The sequence below is a fragment of the Aplidium turbinatum genome, chromosome 3, assembly GCF_918807975.1.
Source record: "Aplidium turbinatum chromosome 3, kaAplTurb1.1, whole genome shotgun sequence".
Taxonomy (NCBI): Eukaryota; Metazoa; Chordata; class Ascidiacea; order Aplousobranchia; family Polyclinidae; genus Aplidium; species Aplidium turbinatum.
The window spans coordinates 36,194,094-36,212,054 of NC_137474.1; the positions used below are offsets into that span (position 1 = coordinate 36,194,094).

The following is a 17,961-nucleotide window of genomic DNA, read 5'->3' on the forward strand; positions in this document are numbered from 1 at the left end:
TAATGTTCCGTTTTTACTGTTTCACGAAACAAAGAGCCAACTGCGTTTGGAGCAGTCAGTTCGGCTTACGTTGGTGTACGTTATTCTTGTAAATAAAGGCCATTGCTTTCGACATTTGTACTCGGTAGCCTTTTTACCTTCTGTTCAAATTTAAACTCTTGTGCCACTGCAGCAGCCTTCCTACACACACTGGAAAGATTACTCACTTTAACAACAAGGTTATTGCTTCATAAGTTTACAAAAGGTCAAGTAAAAGATTTGTTTGACCAATGGCACCACAAACTCGCAAGTCACAACTCATGATGGTGCAACCCATTAGTTCCTTTTTTCTGCTCAAGATCATCCATTTTCATTTATTTTTTGAAACCTTGCGGAAAATTTGTAGTGAAAAACTTGTATGTCAAAATGAAATAAAACATTGACCTACTGCCAACTTTATGAGACACAAACACGTTCACACAGATTATAGCATGCAGAGTATCAGCTTCGAGCTAAATTTTATTACAGTATACTACATTTTAAAAGACGTAACCAACTCACACAGGTAGAAGTTAGTTATGACTGAGGGCGTGTATGGCATCAGAAAGTGGATAACACGCTCTAACAATAGCCGAAAGTCTATATCCAGATTTGAGAGTAAGAAATTTACTTGACTTCAGGAAATTTCTAATGAGTTATTGAAATTCTTTGGGCCTACTGGTTTAGAAGCACTAGCATGAGGTAAAGACAGTGCAAATTACCTTTGGCAACTTTATGCAAGCAATAAGTGATCCTTGTTTTCTCCATCAAAATACAATATTTTTATCTCAAAATAACATCTGATAGCCTGTATTTGTTTCATTTTCAGGTTGGGTTAGTTTTTATACACAAATGGCATGAAAATTTTTAGTGATAAAATATCTTGTTTTTTCAAAGTTCTGGAAGGCTATTTCTTATTTTTTTGAATAAGCTTGGTTCTTATGAAAGGAGTCTTGCAAGAAAAGTTAGCAATTTCTTGGGAGTTATCTCCTTTCTACGTAAGCTACAGTTAATCTCTCGGTCACTTTTTACAAGGTGCAATTTTCTGAATGTGGGCTATAGTTGAAAAGGTATCAGAATATTCCGCTTTCATGAGCTGTATTTCTCACAATTCGAGGAAATACGTCGCTTTATAGGTTTACTTACAGCAGCCTACTGGTAGAATATTTCTTGAAGTACAAGCCTACGCTTCATTTATTTCAGTGTTGGAAAGTTTTTATGGCCTGGAACGGGTGACAAAATGCACATTTTGTTTTTTACTTTAGGTGCAGTGACTTACATGGTGATGGTGATTGCGGGATGATGATGATAAAGCACGAAATGTAGTTTTAAAAAATCTATGCTCGTGTAAAGTTTCATTACCAAACATAGACGTTTCAAGCGTAGTAAACATTAACAAAATTTTCAGCTATTTTGTCTTTCATTTTACAGTGATTTTCTTCCATTTAATGTAGCCTCTTACAGCTAGACATACATAAACCTGATAACATGCATCTGACATCTTCAAGGCAATCCTATCACAGTCGTAACGAACCTTTGGCAAGCGCAGGTATTAATAATTTAAACTTGTTTTATTAAATGTGTCAAAGTATTTTAGCACATAACTGATTGATTCTACTTGTAATGGCTGTTATTCAGATTTTAGTTGCTATCCAATTATAGCAGTGGTTCTCAACCGGGGGTCCGCGGACCCCAAGGGGTCCTTGAAGCGATTTCAGGGGGTCCGCGAAAGTTTCCGAGTTTTCAGCATTATTGATAAATTACGAAATTTAAAAATTGTTTGTGCTTTGTTTATGTATTAACCTACAGTGATTCTCAAACTGTAAGTCGCAACGCACTGGTGCATCGTTTGAAATTTCAAAGGACGTGGCACAAAGGTTTGGTTTTTTAATTAAAAATATAAGGCTATGTTCAACTTGATTCTTTTGATACATCAGGTTGTTAATCAATGATTAACTTAGAAATGCAAACGTTAGTCAGCGGTCTATCACCACTCACAGTTTTGCAATGACTGCGATTATAACGAACTAATATTGATTACAAATAAAAATTTCTTTGTAACGGTCGCAAGTATTCTATTAACTTTAGATAAAATTTGTAGAAAAACATCAAATGAGCATATAAATTACTGATGTTTGATCCTGTGTGCCAACATATAGTTCATAAGTCATAACATAATTTCGTCAATCTCATCAAGTACGTTGCGAATAGAGCAAATTCTTCTAAGTGTGTTGCTTCGAAACTTATGTAGGCATAACATTATGCAACATATGATTACATAAGGAGACGCGATATAGCAAAATTTCAAATAGAATTTTTTAGGGGTCCGCGACCGCTTCGAAGGCACCAAAAGGGGTCCACCAAGACAAAAAGGTTGAGAACCACTGAATTATAGGTTGGTTTCCTATCTTTATCCTCGGACTGACAAAGCCTTGATAGGTCATTCCTGGTAGTTTTGCATGCTTGTAGAGGCTTTTGACGCAGGTCGGTTACCAAGATTGACAAATAAAGTTTCCGATTGTTGAAATGTTGTTTCCTGTGAATTATCCCATCCACTAGGTACCACTGAACGGAGATCAGTCCTGAAATGCGTTACTCAAGTGCACACCCCCAGAGCCGAACTAGCGCCGCGTGATCTTGAGTCGAGCGCGTAACCACTGAGCTAAGGGGGCGGGCAGTTAGCTATTATCACTTTATTTTGTGTCAGCTTACTCTGTAATACGTTTTATAACTTGGGGATAGGCTACTTGTATGTAAAAGCATGTTTCCAAAGTTTTGGTAATAACTTCAAGTTTGAAGTTACAGTTTTAGCCTATACAGTATATAAGCGTTAAACCTATTTTGATAAACAATAGGCCAAATTTTAAGTAAGCAAATAGCCTACTTCGGATTAAAATGAACATATACGTGACTTTTTCAACAATTTTATTTTAAAAAGCACCAACAAATGATGAATTTTATCGGCTGTCAACATTTACGAACGCCATGGAAGGATTACCTGGCAAGATTCTGGCAAGAAGAGGATTTTTCTACAACGAACAAACAAAAGAAGTGGAATGCTTCAGGTGAAATATCAACGCTTGGTGATAATCAACTTGTGTTTGTCTGTGATTCATAGGCTAAGTAACACGAAACCTCCGAGATTTTTCGAATTGACGTCTTTGCCATACAAAGGATCATTTGATATTCAATAAGTGGTAGCCTAATGAATCTCAGGAAATTACCTTATCGGTCTTGCCTAATTTTGTTTAATTGTGGACTAATAATAAATGCACTCAACAGTGGATGTCCCACATCGGAAGGCAATAAGTATTTGTGTCCACAAAACTCTGACATGAAACTTGATCCATTAGTCTACGCTCAATTGCAACGTATTTCTATATATTTTCTCTTTAATCGCATTTTCCCGACCCAACCATAGCCTAGTATTCATAATCCATTGAAGTCGCATCGCTATGAATCCGATCAGAAAGTGGGTTCGACCATTTTTTACGAACTTCGATCTTTATTTCCAGCAATATCTGATTTACGACGGGCAAAAAATGAAAAAGATATTATTTTAATTTCAATTTTTGTGGCAATTGAATTAGATCACAACATATTTCTCGTAACAGTACACTAGTGTATGTTGCAAAGCAGCGATTACAATTTGATTCTAAAAGATAAATTTAAATCCGACAATATTTCACAATAAAACTTGCATCTTAAGTTTTCATTTAAGTCATCTCTTGTTCATGCCGAATCTACATTATAGCTAACAAAGAAATGATAATAGGAATGAGAGCACTTCACTCAATGACCACTTATTCCACTGCTACTTTCAGGTGTCTGTTGTGTTGCATATACAATTTATAGTGTAGACTGTAAAGTATGTAGGCTTCCGTATATGTACTCGCAATCGACATAAAATAAAAAACATTATTATTATTAATTGTTACTGCAATATTTTTGCAGCTGCGGTATACGGCATAGACTTCGCTTCGACCAGTACCGGGATACATCTTTAGTCACACATTCCGACGTCTGTTCTTTTGACAACGAAGGCGACAGCAGAAATATTCCCATTGTTTCTTCATCTTCATTTAGGCGAATCTCAAACCTCCCGACGTCTTCAAGCAGAAGTTATTCCAACCCTCACAGAGCTGAGGCAAGCCACCTTGAGGTGTTTAAAAGTCGTTAAGTCGGTTAGATTACTGTGTGATTTGGTGTCTGTTACGATATACAATAATTTCCGCTTATTACGCCTACCTGGGAACCGGATGATTTTGGACTTATTAAGCGGGCGGGCCTGCAAAGCGGAGGACGATTCTATGCCATTCCTATGCATTCAGTAATTCCGGACCAGGTCAAATTGGGTTTAATAAGCGGGTGGGGCCTATTAACGATGGGCTTAATAAACGAGACTACTGTGGTAGACTTTTTGTGTAATTAATAAATTTATCATTATTCGGACAAGTTCTATGACTTTTTCTCGAACAAGTTGCAAGTTTTACAGATAAGTGCTGTAAATTCATTTACAAAACTCGGCTGGGCTGCGTGTCGTTTTTAAATTTATAGTAAGTGACAATGTTAAACGTATAGTAACTAACTTCAGTTTTTTGCTTCATTTATTTGAATTTGTAACCCTCAAGAGCCCTAAAAATGGTGGTACACTGTCGTAAGAGACTTTTCATGGAAACTCGTATATATGCTACCTAGAGTGGACTGCACTACAGTAGGCCTATATCTCGTTTATTTTGGTCTTGATATTTATTACGTTGTTGATTACTTTTTGATAAAGTTTTTAAACTTTATTGAATTCTATCAATAAAATCTCAAGCAAGCATTTTATGTGCTTATAGGTGCAGAGATATTCGAATGAAAGTTCTCTCTACCCATGTGATAACCCAGTCTACGACAGAATGCAAAGTTTAGAAAACCGCCTGGCAACATTTATAGGAAACTGGCCCCCTTCAAAAACGCAATGTTCAACAAGAGAAATTGCCGACGCTGGTTTCTTTTACACAGGTACGTCACACAACCGCAAATACAATATCTTTGTGCTAGTAGTTAAAATTTATACTACAAACTCTTGTTGTTGCTGATTTTTTTCTTCGAAAATAAAAAATTCCAATGTTGCTGATTCTTTTCTTCGAAATAAAAGATTCCAAATAAAACATAAACACACAATCACACATTTATAGGCTTACATTCGTTTGAAGTTGTAGGCCTACTGTATATCATTGTTATGGTGTAAACAGATAAAAAATTTTTTTATCAAGTAATGAACTGGTTGCTAACTGGCGAACGTTTTCAGGTCCTGACGACGAAGTATTGTGCTGGTACTGTGGTGGGGGGTTGGAAAGGTGGCAATACCGGGACGATCCTTGGCTGGAACATGCAAAGTTCCACCCAGAGTAATTCTACTTTTCATTAAATCATATAAATGTATTTTCAACCTGTGGTACCACTTTAAGACTTTGGTTGGCTACTAGAAGCTATTTATATAATTTGTAGGCCCATGGATTTGAATGCCTATAAGCTACATCAACTGTTTCACATAACTTAAAGTTTAAAAAAAAACATGTGAGTACGACCGAATATAATGTAGAAACTCATTTTTAAAAGTACCAAATGGTTTTTTTGAAAGCTGATTAAAATAGTTCACTTTGTCATAGATTCAGAAAAAGGGTAGTCCACTGTAGCCTAATTCTTTTTAGAAACTTTTTTTTCGAAATTTTTTCTTTGTATAGCAAGTCATTGGAAAGCAAATGTTTTTTAACCATAATCCACTTTTGTTTTCGTTTTTGAAAAAAAAAAATCAATTGTAAGAAGAATTAACTACTGTATAAACCACCAGTGAGTTAGCCGACGTAATTTTGTGTTAATCCATTTATTTATGTAAAATAGCTTCAAAAAATTCAATTTCTATGTTGCATTTTTTCTTTAGATGTGAATACCTGCTGAGCAGAAAAGGGATTGACTACGTAGCCAGCATTGTAGTTGAAACTCCTTACGTCACCAGACCTACGATCAGAAGGCGGGAAAGGTTCCTGCCGTCTTCCACGCAACACATCAACGGCGGTGTATTTTGGCAAGGTTTTCCGTTCAACAATCCATCAGTAAATTTAAATTCGTTTTCTGAGCCCAACTGGGAACGAACGGACTATAATGTGGTCGGTAGTAGGCGCCAAACAACCTACAGAGCACCAGGAATTTCCGTAACAACAACACGGAGAATACCAGACACAAGCAGTTCACATCAAAACACAGCGACATCGTCTCAGCAATCACAAGATCTCGTGGACATAGCTATGGCATCTTCTCTGACGTCAGAAGTGATGGATATGGGGTTTTCTAGAGAAGAAATTCGCAGTTCTGTAGAACGGTAAGATTTAAGATGTTTCACCTTCACAAGCAGCTAGGCGTAATGTCTTGAAAACCAAAATCGCCCCAATAGTAAACGTTGAATTCATGGCTCACTACATAACTAGAGGGCCATGGATACCGTTTACTCGTAAGCCATCCAGCTGCGTTAACCAGTGTTGATAAGAAAAACTAAAATCTTTGTTACACGTTGCTATGTTATACCATGGCTGTAGTTGATAACCACGAATAGTAGGCTTCTCATTATTTATGGCGTGGTAACATAACTAACTCATAGTCACCTTGACATGCAATCTGATTTGTCACATTTTGCTGACCTTTTTCAAATCTTACGGACTGTTGCTAACAGTCTGACTTTATTGTGTGAAAATTATATTTTATCCTCTTTTTTCTCCAGACAAAGTAAGCTAATCTGTTTTTGTCAAGAAAGGAAGGAAATTGAACTTTGCTTCCACCTTTAGGCATACCATTGTCAATCCTGTCAATACCACTCCCACATGCGCTTGCTTGGCGTCGAACCACTAGGCTACCCTTTCGAGCGTCTTTTCAGGGCTATCATCACTCGGCTATGCAACTGATACAGCCTGTAGTAAAGTTGGCAAGCAATTAACGATAAGAAAACAATATATGACAAAATATGACAAATCAGGCAGCATATCCCGGTTATCATGGTTGACTATGACCAGTAGCGTTGACAAGGAGGTCCAGAAGGTACTTTTAGACAAAGAGCCCGTAGAATTTCCAAGGGGCACCGGAACTTGAAGGCGCCATCGCGTATTTGAATATAGTGCATTTTTGTTAAAAATTTCTTGGTTTAGGGCCCGAAGATCGCCTTGGTACCGACCCAAATTATTCTCTCAACGGCCCTGACCACGACTCTCTTAAAATTGTCAAACGTAACTTAAACTAGACGTCTCGGCTACTCCTTTTAGAAACCTGTTGTGAGTAATTTTTAAATTTCTGCAATTACAGTCGATTGGAAGAAAACGGAGAAATGCATGAAAGCGCATCTGAGTTAATTGAGGATATACTGAGTTCCCGAACAAATGGTTTTCAATTGTCTAGTAGTCCACAGCCAGTGGTTTGGGACAATCGCAATGTCACAATTTCAACAACATCGCGGTTATCACTGCGCGATGTTCCAACAATAGAAAGCTCCATCGACGAATCAAGACCTAGAGAGACATCAACAACTATCACTCAAACCAGACACCCTGATAACCCCAGTTCTTTACAAGGTATTTTTGTGTTGCGGTATGCCTGCATAAAAATGAAATTGATTTGTTACGCAATTGACTGACAGGCCTGAAATTAATCCTTTTTTACATATTTGGGTTGGCGATGGATAAAGGTATTTTAGAAACCAAAATTTTACAATTTTGTAAATATTAGCTACTAATACCCTAATTTTTTAACACTATTTTAATTTCAAATACGTGTTCTCATAAGCTTGTAACTTTAAGTAAACGTGTAAGAATATTGATTTGATTTCAAGAAATCAAGTATCTACAAGTTATATAGACTGCTTATCGCCAAACATGTAGCTTACCAACATTTCTCGTAACTTCTATTTATTTGCAGAGGGATGGCCGTCCGTCGATCGAGAATCCACGAGTGGGCAAGGCTTGTGTTGCATGTGTGGTGACAGGCCGGTAAAAGTGTTGTTCATGCCATGCGCCCATCTTGTCACGTGTCAAACTTGTGGAATGAACGCGAGGCAATGTCCAGTATGCGACAATGCGGTCAATCGACATATCAGAGTACGAACTCTTTAGTTTCAAAAACTCTTCGGAAAACTTCTGTTTCATATTTTTTATTTCTGCACTTTTTACAATTTTTATACAATGAGCCTTACTTTGCAATATGCTTTTGTTTTATCTATCTTGATTCAGGTAGAAGATTGTTGTAATTAAAGGTTTGGATCACACAAATGAAAATTAGTGGTCCGCTTTCTTATAAATGTTTACTCATCAAAAATAACTGTAGTGTATGCTTTGAATTAACGGTGCATAGACCTCCAGTAGACCTACGTGTAGCCTAACTATCGTCACAGTCGGTCTCAATGACTACACGTGCATCTGCTATCTGCAGCAATCTCGATTTTCGTGAAGCTTGTCTTACGGTAAACTTTCAAGGTAAATATCAAATAAAACGCTTTCTCAGTGCGTGAGTAAATATTTTATTGACTTGTTGATGCTTTGGTTTGGTGGTTGTAATATTACGGACAAAGACGTTTGTTTGTCTTGTTGATATACAAAAAGTAACTTGATGCTTAAAATTTTAAACCGAAATTTTATTGAAAATGTTAATTGATTGAGTACCATGTAATTAATTGGCTTATCACGCTCCGGGTTATACATCTCAGCCAGGTAGTGATTAACTTTTAATTGTTTAATTTAACGTTTTCATTTCTGTACTTGTGCAACTTTTTATCGCCATGAAAAAGAAGTTTGTAATAGACGTGATCTGGTAAGTAAGGCTTTTGCCTAATCTCGATGTTAGGCAATACAAGCTCCACATTATTATTCATTCGCCTTTTAATAAAACACTTCGTGACAAAAAACGTTTGGAAACATTTTACAGCTGCGGTATATATATTTTTTCAAATTCATCAACCTAGTTTTAGTTTTGTGTGCGTTTTAATGCATTAAAACGCATTAATGCAATACAATTGTATTGTTTTATTTTAGTTTCTACCGTAAACAAACATCGGTGACTAAGTGCTTGAGCAGTATCTGATGTAGCCTACAATTGTACATCGCTTTGTTCGTCAGACATTTGAAGCCGATCTGAGACTGTGGCTGCATTAAGATTCCATGCTCATCATTATCAACCAGTTGTAGCACTTCCAGCAGATGATCTTCACAAATTCTCTCCCCCTAAACGACGGTTTGTAGCTCCTATTCAAATGTGACCAACATGGTCTTCTCATTCCGTCATCTTGCTCCCAGATTGTTCTGGCTACTTTATAAGTCTTGAACTCCATATAATCGTTGTTTTGGTCCATCTATTGCTCTTCACCATTTAACGCATGGCCGTTTGAACCACTTGGGAATTTTTCCTATTCTTCCGTCATCGAGTGGTTGCCGCACGGTAGCAGTAAAGGTCGCAAAACTGACAAGTGGTGTAGTGTCGAATCAGAATTAGTCTACATTGCTGCAGAAAAAAAAAACTGCAGCAAACTTCTTTTTTTTCTCATGTTATTCAATTTTTTCATGTTAGCCTACTCAGTTTTTTCTGTCATTATATGACAAAACCATCTCATAGTGTTTGCGATACGCTTAATTTTTTTTTTATTTTGGTTCATTTCTATCATTATCAGGTGTAATAGTCGACTACCAAGGAAGTAATAGGTTAATACACTAAATACGTATATAGCCGCTATATATTTAGCACCTCAAACAGTGACCACAAATAGCAAAGAGTCAAGGAAGTGTGTAAAGTAGTTAGGCTACCGTATTACATTCATTTGATTGTAAACCATTTCTACAACAAATTCTACAGGATGACTTCTACAGAGAATCAACTAAAGCCATGTTGCACACGCCAGTGAGTAGCCTAAAATGCTTCGAGAAAGATTGCTTTTAGCCTACAGTTTCATCGATCGCCAAAAACTACCGCTGTGAGAACGTCACTGCAGCCACTGATGATTTATCAAAGGTGGCTGTTCAAGACATAAGTGACTTAGCGAGATCAGTAATTTTAAACCGATGTTCAATTGAACAGCAACGTTTCATAGGAAGTCTTCAGGTCCTGATTAAAATATCTGGTCTCGTTGATACAGCTCTTTCTCGATAATAACAATACAGTACCTGCAAAAGCAATCTGCATATTTGTTGTTTTTAGTGCAGGGTAGCTTAATTCCGTCTATGCATAGCTTAGTTGTAGACTAGGAGTTAGCGATTTACACGTCATAACACAGATTCAGAAATTATACTAAAAGAAAAAGGTTAAACTACAACTAAGTTTATTGTTTCCATACAACATAATTTAATTTATCTGATTTTCGTTGTTACTGCTTTTTTCAACATGAAACGTATCTCAGGGTCAGCCACAAAAATATTCAAGGGCGTTGCTACTCGGGAGCTTGAGAGAGCAAACGCCTCCCACCCTAGTATTTTATTTTGCTCCAAAAAAAGGTTTTTAATACCATTGCAACGTTTTAATGACATTACGTTGCATGTGAATAACATTTCATAAATGTTTGGCTGCATTCAGTAGTTATATTTTTAAATAAACTCTTTATTTCAAATAGAAGTAGGCTATCTTTGCCACCCAAACAGTTGCTTTTGCTCTCCCCCTTTAAATTTTCTTTTTAGCTATGTCACTGACAGATTGCAAAACTCTGAGCAAAGTAACGCATTTAATTTTATATCAAAGCATTCAAGCATAAGTGGAGGCTACATCTGGCCATTCAAGATTACTGGAAGATTCCGGTATTTGTGAAGTTAGAGAGAAAACAGACAAAAAAAAAAACGAGAAAAAAAAGTACAAAAATGAAAGCCAACGAAACGACACATTCTAGACTAGACAGTAAAAATCTTGCAATCAACTTTCAAAAGCGAGGAAAAACTACGGTAATAAAAGAACTGACTTCAGCAAATACCAAGGTTACTATTGCGAATTGAGATAACGACACAATAAGTGAATAGGCAATGTGATTGTGATGTAACAATACGAGTTTCTCGCAGTAAAATGGTGAGACAGCAATGCTAAAAAATCGTTTGAAGTTTAATGGGTATTTCATTTTTTTAACAATTTTAGAGTGCATTTTATCTTCCTAAATCTACAGAAAAAATTTCTACTGTGATTGTTAATTATTTCAAAGTTTAAAAATGCATCGCGGACCGCACCAAAACTCTTCACGGGCCCCATGCTCGTTTGAGACCCTTGTTTTAAACCTAGCTAGGAGCAGGGCCGGATTTAGCAGTAGGCAGAGTAGGCAGTTGCCTAGGGCGGCAAATTATTGGGGGCGGCAAAATATACGAAGATATTACATTGATAATACTGTGACACGTGAATATAATAATTCACAACAGATATATAGGAATCAATGAATATGTTATCACATCACACACGTTTATAAACAGTGCGGCAAGTCATGTATGGCAAGTCATCGCCTCTAGAGTACTTCACGCTTGATTGGTTTTCAACAATATGTGCTGCTTCTTTTATTTTATTTATCTGTCTCGCTTGGTACGGAGGACTAAGGTTTGTCTATGCAATTTTTATTAATCTTTGTTCGGTTTGTTTCACTGTTAGTAAATTTAAAGGAGCCTATCTAGAAAAAATGTTTTTAGTCAATGTTAGGGTGATGGAAAAGTTGCAGGCTATTTTGTGTACTTGCCTTGATGCTTAAAGTAGCCTACATGTATGTAAACAATGAATGATCTCATGAATGTTCTCACGTTTTTGAGGATTAACTCATCTTTACTTGTTTCTACAGACTTTGAAGAAATTATTGATTTGTCTGCAAGAGAAAAATCCCCCCGGAAGCGATTTTAACAATTAGTTTATTATACAATGACATTCATTGATGTATTCAAATAAACAGTGCAAATAACTTTTCTGTAAGGAATTGAAAATATATATCGTAGCGCACCATCGAAAAAACGTTTTTTGGGGGCGGCACTTTTCGTATCTGCCTAGGGCAGCGCTTAGGCTAAATCCGGCCCTGGCTAGGAGTAGCCTATGCTAATTGTCAGTATTCCAGCTCCTAGGTATGTTGAAATATTGAATGGTGTAGACTGTAGAGCAGTGGTTCCCAACCTTTTTGACCTTGCGGCACCCTATCAAAGAGATAAATAGTTTGCGGCACCCTGGCAAAAGTGGGTCAATTTTATGAGGTATCTGTATTTCAAATAACTGTATGAAATGACACAGAATGAGTTGTACAGTAGCCTATAGTGTGCATAAATAAATGTATTTATTTAAAAGTCAGTGTGAAATTTGGGCTTGACTTCTTGCACAAAGTCCCTTAATATCTGGGGGCACATTCGATAAAGCCACCCGCATTTCTTCCTCGACTATAAGCAGCCGTTCTCGTTTTTTAGTTTTTATGTTTGTTAATACGGAAAATCCACTTTCACATAGGTATGACGTGGAAAACTGCAGCAAGCAAAAGCTTATAATAGCTTTCTTTTCAACGCAAGGATATTCATTTTGAATTTTTATCCAGAACTCGTCGAGAGGCATCTGCTTATGCATAAGCTTAAAATTTCCATTGTTACGAATGTCAATTAAGCTTAATTCTTCTTCTTCTTCTTCTTTAAGATTCAGAACAATATGAGAGTCCAATAAAAATGAATTTCTTGATTTCTTCGCAAAATAAAATCATGAATCCTGGCAATAATGATGAGTTTCAAACGGTTTTTATGGAAAGAACAGCAACGAGTCAAACTATCTTTCACGCTGTTTTTCCTGGGCGAGAAAATAAAGGCATACCGCAGATTATGGGCCGCAGTATTGCAATATCTCAATTATCTCGCGGCACCCTTGAGCATGGAAATTGGCACCCCAGGGTGCCGCGGCACCCTGGTTGGGAACCACTGCTGTAGAGTGTAGACGTTTTATATTCTGTTCCATAGATTGGTAACAAAATAAAATGACAATATATTAAAAAAATTAAAAAATTTTTTATTTGCAGTTAAAATTTTTGTGATTATGATTATTGTCAAAATGCATTATCAGAAATGAGTAGGCTAATTGGCTTTTGGCCCTTTGCTTTGTCACAAAGTCTGTTGTCGGTGCTATACAGTATTTTTCTTGCAAATGTTTTTTCGATTAATCAGTAGAGTAATCTGATTCAGCAAATTGAAATGTCATTTTCATTTCAGAAAGTATGATTACAAAGATGGCTTTACAACACTGCCAGTAAATTAGTCTATTTTTCATTAATGCAACGTCTGCATACGTTGAATCATCATTTTAAAGAGCGGATTTACTTGTTGGGAACATCAATCAGTAAAGCATTTGTGCGAAGAACTTCAAAAAGTTAAGTAACCTAGCTTGCTAAAGTATGTGATTTGAATCAAACAAGTTTAGCAAGCGGAAATGTTTGGAAAATGGGACAATGATTTACAGTAGAAGGTCACAGTCATGTAGCCTAAGCTTTATAACTAGATGATCTGCCAGTCTTCCTTTTCACAAATTTTGCGGTCTTTAATATCTTCCTATTTGTGCCTTGCTAAATTATTCAGTTACATTGGATTGCATAGCATACTCAGAAATTTATCACAGATGAGAGGCTACAGGAGTTTAAGATTTGTGCAGTGGCCTACTAGCCTATAGGTTATATATTTTGCGTTATTATCTATTTTTGATTAAATCTTGAGTTGTTTAGGTCAAAATGCGGCCATAAGGGCTAATTGGTTACGTTTTTTATGACACAAACCTATCACTGTATGTCATTGTCATGCTTGCTGCAATAAAAACGCAGCCTACAACCTTTGTTAATCAAACAGGCTAAAAAAAGCTAATTTTTGTTTAATATAGTTTTGTTTTTGTACCTAACTGCAGTTATGACAGAGCATAGGCTACCTCTTCTTTCCTCTCTCAATATGTAGGAATGGAAGAGCGTACTTTAGGTCTTTTACAATGTTTTTCGTTTTCAGTTTTATACAAGCTGAAAAAACATAAAAAGAAGCATATGGAAGCTTTTCATTTTATCTAATTTTCAACCCCATTATGGTATCGTGAAAGGTGTACGCAATTGTGGGGTTTTGGGAATGGAAACCCCAAATTATGCTGGATTTTTCTTTTAAATTGATTATTAATTAATGTTATATTGATTAATACGCTTATGTTTTTTTGCATAGTTATTAGTTAGGCTTATCTTTCCTTTATTTATTTTTTTCGTCTGGAGTCTATTGAAGATAGGAAAGGCGTGTTTTTATTAAGATATGATCGAAAAATAGGCTGTATGGGAACGAAAAATTGAAAAGAAGACCAATAGCTTGGCAGGCATTGAAATTCATGAATGTTTGGCCCATTTAAGCAGTCAAGACATAAATGAAATCTATGGGAATATTGAGAATAACAGTATGAGAAGCCGTAAGCTCAAACTGTGTGGCCGTAGCCTACATAATATCTACATAACACATAATATTACACTGTGCTTGGTAAACACAAACAACCTATTCGCCAAAAGTGCTTCACAGAAACACAACAAAACTTTATTTGTAACAAGATATCTCAAAATTGTCGATCACTGTTATTCAATTTAGTTATGTTTAGGATCTTTTAAAGACGTGTTTGCAAGCCAATGAAGTTGTTAGGTTAATCAGCATTGCTAAAAACAAAGTTATTTAGAAAAATGTTTTTATAATTCTGGTTCAGTGTAGGCCTACATCCATGGTCACTGTTTCTACACACTGTACAGTGAGTGTACACGGCATTTACAACTTAGCCTATTGCAATGGGCACAAAGTCAACAAAGCTACGAATTTTTGAATCAAAAAAGTAACATGATTAATGCCAGTTAAATTTACTCGGCAATCTTACATTTAAACAGTAGCCTAGTGTAAAAAAAATATATCGTCTGTCAAAATCAACCATTCTATGCAGTAGCACTGACAGAAAGGGTCCAAGAGGTACGTTTGAACCCGGTCACGGCATGATTTAAGTAGCTCTTGACCTTTCCAAGAATCCGAAAGTTTGAAGAAGCCACCGGGTATTTTTTTGATAATAACTTTTTCTAAAAAGTGTCTGGATTGGGGGCCTGGGAATCTCATTGGTACCGGGCCTAAAATATCCTCTCAACGGCCCTGATTCTGCATATTTTTGGCTCTTGAAGAGTGTTGCCATCGATTTGTTGGTAGATAAATTTCAAGAGCGGTTACTCGCAGACTAAGACTTGGCTTTCAAACGTCAAAGCCTCTGAAAGAAAAACGATCCACGGCACAGAGTTTAATCTATTAAAGTTATTCAAATATCTATAGGATTGCGAATGACATGATTAAAAAGTATCAGGCGTTATTTTATTGGCAATCACTTGTCACCTGCCACTGATATCAAGACAGTGCAGTAATAGCTATAAGCTACTGTGCTGTTGCTTAATGTAAAAAGGTCGTACATTCCTTGAAATCAATAATTTAATATGGTTCTTTGAAATTAAACGGGGTTTTAAATTTTTCTTACGTTCTTATCCTCAATGGAATATCTCCGATTTAATTTGGATATGATTTTAGTTAATCGGCTGCATGCTTGTCAAGGTCAGGTAGCATCAGTTGCAGGTCGTCGCATTTTAACAGCATTTAATAATAAAATCGTCATATGGGCTATGGAGACTATGGTTTTCTTTATTTTTTTTATACTTTTGTAAGAAGAAAACCCTGAGAAAACCAAAGCATTCTCGCGTAGGCCGATAGGCTACCACTTAGAAAGCCTTCGCGTACCGCCAGTGGTACGCGTTTACAGGTTGAGAACCACTGTTTCAAGGTGATACTAAATATGTAAAATGTATAGGCCAGTTACACATTTACACAAGTTTACAAAAATATCTGAATAAATCTTTATCAGAAAAATGACAGCAGCCAATCGCATGCACTCATGTCATAGGAATAGTGCCACTTTCATGTAACAGATAAATAGCCTATGATTGAAATGCTCTAGCGTACAGTAGCTTGAATGAATTTCCCTTTGATTTAGAGCAGGAGTTATTAACCAGGGGTGCACGCACTACTAAGGGGAGCGAGACCTGTGCCTAGGCGGGTTACTTTTACAAGGGTGGTCCATGGCTACCTAAAGATACGGCCTGATTTGTCACATTTTGCAGAAATTTTCAGATTTTGCCAACTTTGGGCGAATGCTTAAATGAATTTTTCTAAAAATTATACTTTTACGCTTTCTTTACTGTTTTCCTCAGATGACACAATAGGTTTTAACATCCTCAGATGTTGAAAAGCAAAGACAATTTGATTTCGAAGATTTTAGTCAGACTGTTAATTTTTCAATAACAGTCTGATTGAGCGTTTTTTAACTCACTTTTTCTCATTTTCTACTGCTTCCCCAAGGCAACAAAAAGCTTTTATATCATTAAGAGACAGCAAAAAGTAAAAACATCTCCGAAAATGTCAGTCTAACACTAGCAGTAGCTGTAATCAAAATCTGCAAAATGTGACAAATCAGGCCGCATCTCCAGGTGGCCATGGGTGGTCTAAGGTTACAAATATGATTTCATCAAAGATAGCAATCAAGCACTCACTGGGATTATGACTGCTGCCGATTCACTGTCAAAGCCTACGCATGATTTATTCATATTTTGTGTTGCATTTACAATTAAGACTTTCAAAGCTGTGTTTGAAATAGTATTCTACCAATGTATTTGTCAATCTTTTACATTATTAGAACGTTATTCAGAAAAACAACAGGTTTTGTTCTGTAGTCTATTGCTACATCGAATATTTACCTTACAATGTAGGTTATACGGAGGCAAAGCATATTAGCGATTTTTAGACTGTTGTCATATTAGGCATCTTTTCAATTTATTTTATTTTAATCTCATAATATATCACAAAACTGAGCGAGGTAAATGTAGGCAGGGCCGGATTTAGCTGATGGGGGCCCGGGGCACTTTTAGATCGGGGGGCCCCCGTGCAAAAGAATTTTTCGCGCCTACGGCGCGAAAAATCATCTCTACGTCTACAGTAGCATCAGTCCAATACTGCACAGCATTTTGCAGAAACTTTAAAGGCTAAAAGGAAAAAAAATAACACAAAATCACAGTTTTTCCACATAGGGGGGGCCTTCAAAAGTCGGGGACCCGGGGCACCTGCACCCTGTGCCCCCTAAATCCGGGCCTGAGTGTAGGCCTGGTCCATATGCTGCGGTATTGTTATAGCCTCGATAGCTCAAATGGCTGATATTGCCAACCTCCTCGTGATGAGTCACGTTTGTGAAGTAAATGGCAACAACCAGACACCGCAACTCACGGGACACCCGAAACGGTAAAAGGATAAACCCTCGATTCCGGCGTCCAATGAGAGGAACTCACCCTGCTTGATGAACACATTATCCATTGGATGCTGTGCCTGGATATAACAATGTGACCTGCAGCGTCCTCAAACGCAAGAAGAAGTTGGTTGAGCGTCCGACTTTCCGAACGAAGAAATTGCAAGATCAAACAGCGCTAGTTCAACTCTCGGGCTGTGCGCTTGTGCAACGCACTTTAAAGACTACCCTCCATTCAGCGCCACTAACTGAATTGAATAATTCGCAGACAACAACACTTCAACAATCGGAAACTTCACTCGGTCAAACTCGGTGACCGGGCCTGCGTCAATAAAACTTTCAAAGAAGCTCTCCCAGTCCGAGGATGAGGATTCCCATGATCAACTTACAACAGCAATTGACCTTATTGTTTACTAAGTTTGAAAAACTCTTGGCTATGGTTATAAATACAATAATTTCCGACGCGGTTAAATTATGAATTTAGATCACGTCAGGGTAAACAACAACAAGCCTACTGTAAAACATGTTATCATTTGCCGAATAGAAGTGCATTTTTCAAAGGCCACAATTTTAGCAGCGTATTGAAGGAAGAATCAATTTCTGCGTGCTGCATTTGTCAACAGAAAA

General features: G+C 36.9%; 1 protein-coding gene across 3 annotated transcripts; it reads left to right on the forward strand.

Moving 5' to 3' along the window:
* The first annotated feature begins 863 nt into the window (after positions 1-863).
* Positions 864-9,467, forward strand: LOC145766938 (baculoviral IAP repeat-containing protein 7-A-like). 3 transcript variants are annotated; one of them, XM_082578648.1, is made up of 9 exons: positions 864-1,016; positions 1,483-1,567; positions 2,957-3,083; positions 3,973-4,165; positions 4,860-5,025; positions 5,315-5,414; positions 5,948-6,385; positions 7,357-7,622; positions 7,966-9,467. In XM_082578648.1, the coding sequence occupies exons 1-9, from the start codon at positions 960-962 to the stop codon at positions 8,157-8,159; spliced, it is 1,626 nt and encodes a 541-aa protein (XP_082434774.1). In that variant the 5' UTR covers positions 864-959; the 3' UTR covers positions 8,160-9,467. The 3 variants fall into 3 exon arrangements, with proteins under 3 accessions (XP_082434774.1, XP_082434773.1, XP_082434775.1); XM_082578647.1 differs by having other exon boundaries at positions 865-1,016; positions 3,973-4,180; positions 7,966-9,466; XM_082578649.1 differs by lacking the exon at positions 864-1,016 and having other exon boundaries at positions 1,448-1,567; positions 3,973-4,180; positions 7,966-9,465.
* The last annotated feature ends 8,494 nt before the right edge of the window (positions 9,468-17,961 follow it).

Bases quoted from the DNA above. Each gene is read 5' to 3' on its own strand.
- LOC145766938 (XM_082578647.1), top strand. From the start codon at position 960: ATGAAAGGAGTCTTGCAAGAAAAGTTAGCAATTTCTTGGGAGTTATCT. The intron at 1,568-2,956 runs GTATTAATAATT...TATTTTAAAAAG, and splicing joins CGAACCTTTGGCAAGCGCAG to CACCAACAAATGATGAATTT. The intron at 5,026-5,314 runs GTACGTCACACA...GAACGTTTTCAG, and splicing joins CGCTGGTTTCTTTTACACAG to GTCCTGACGACGAAGTATTG.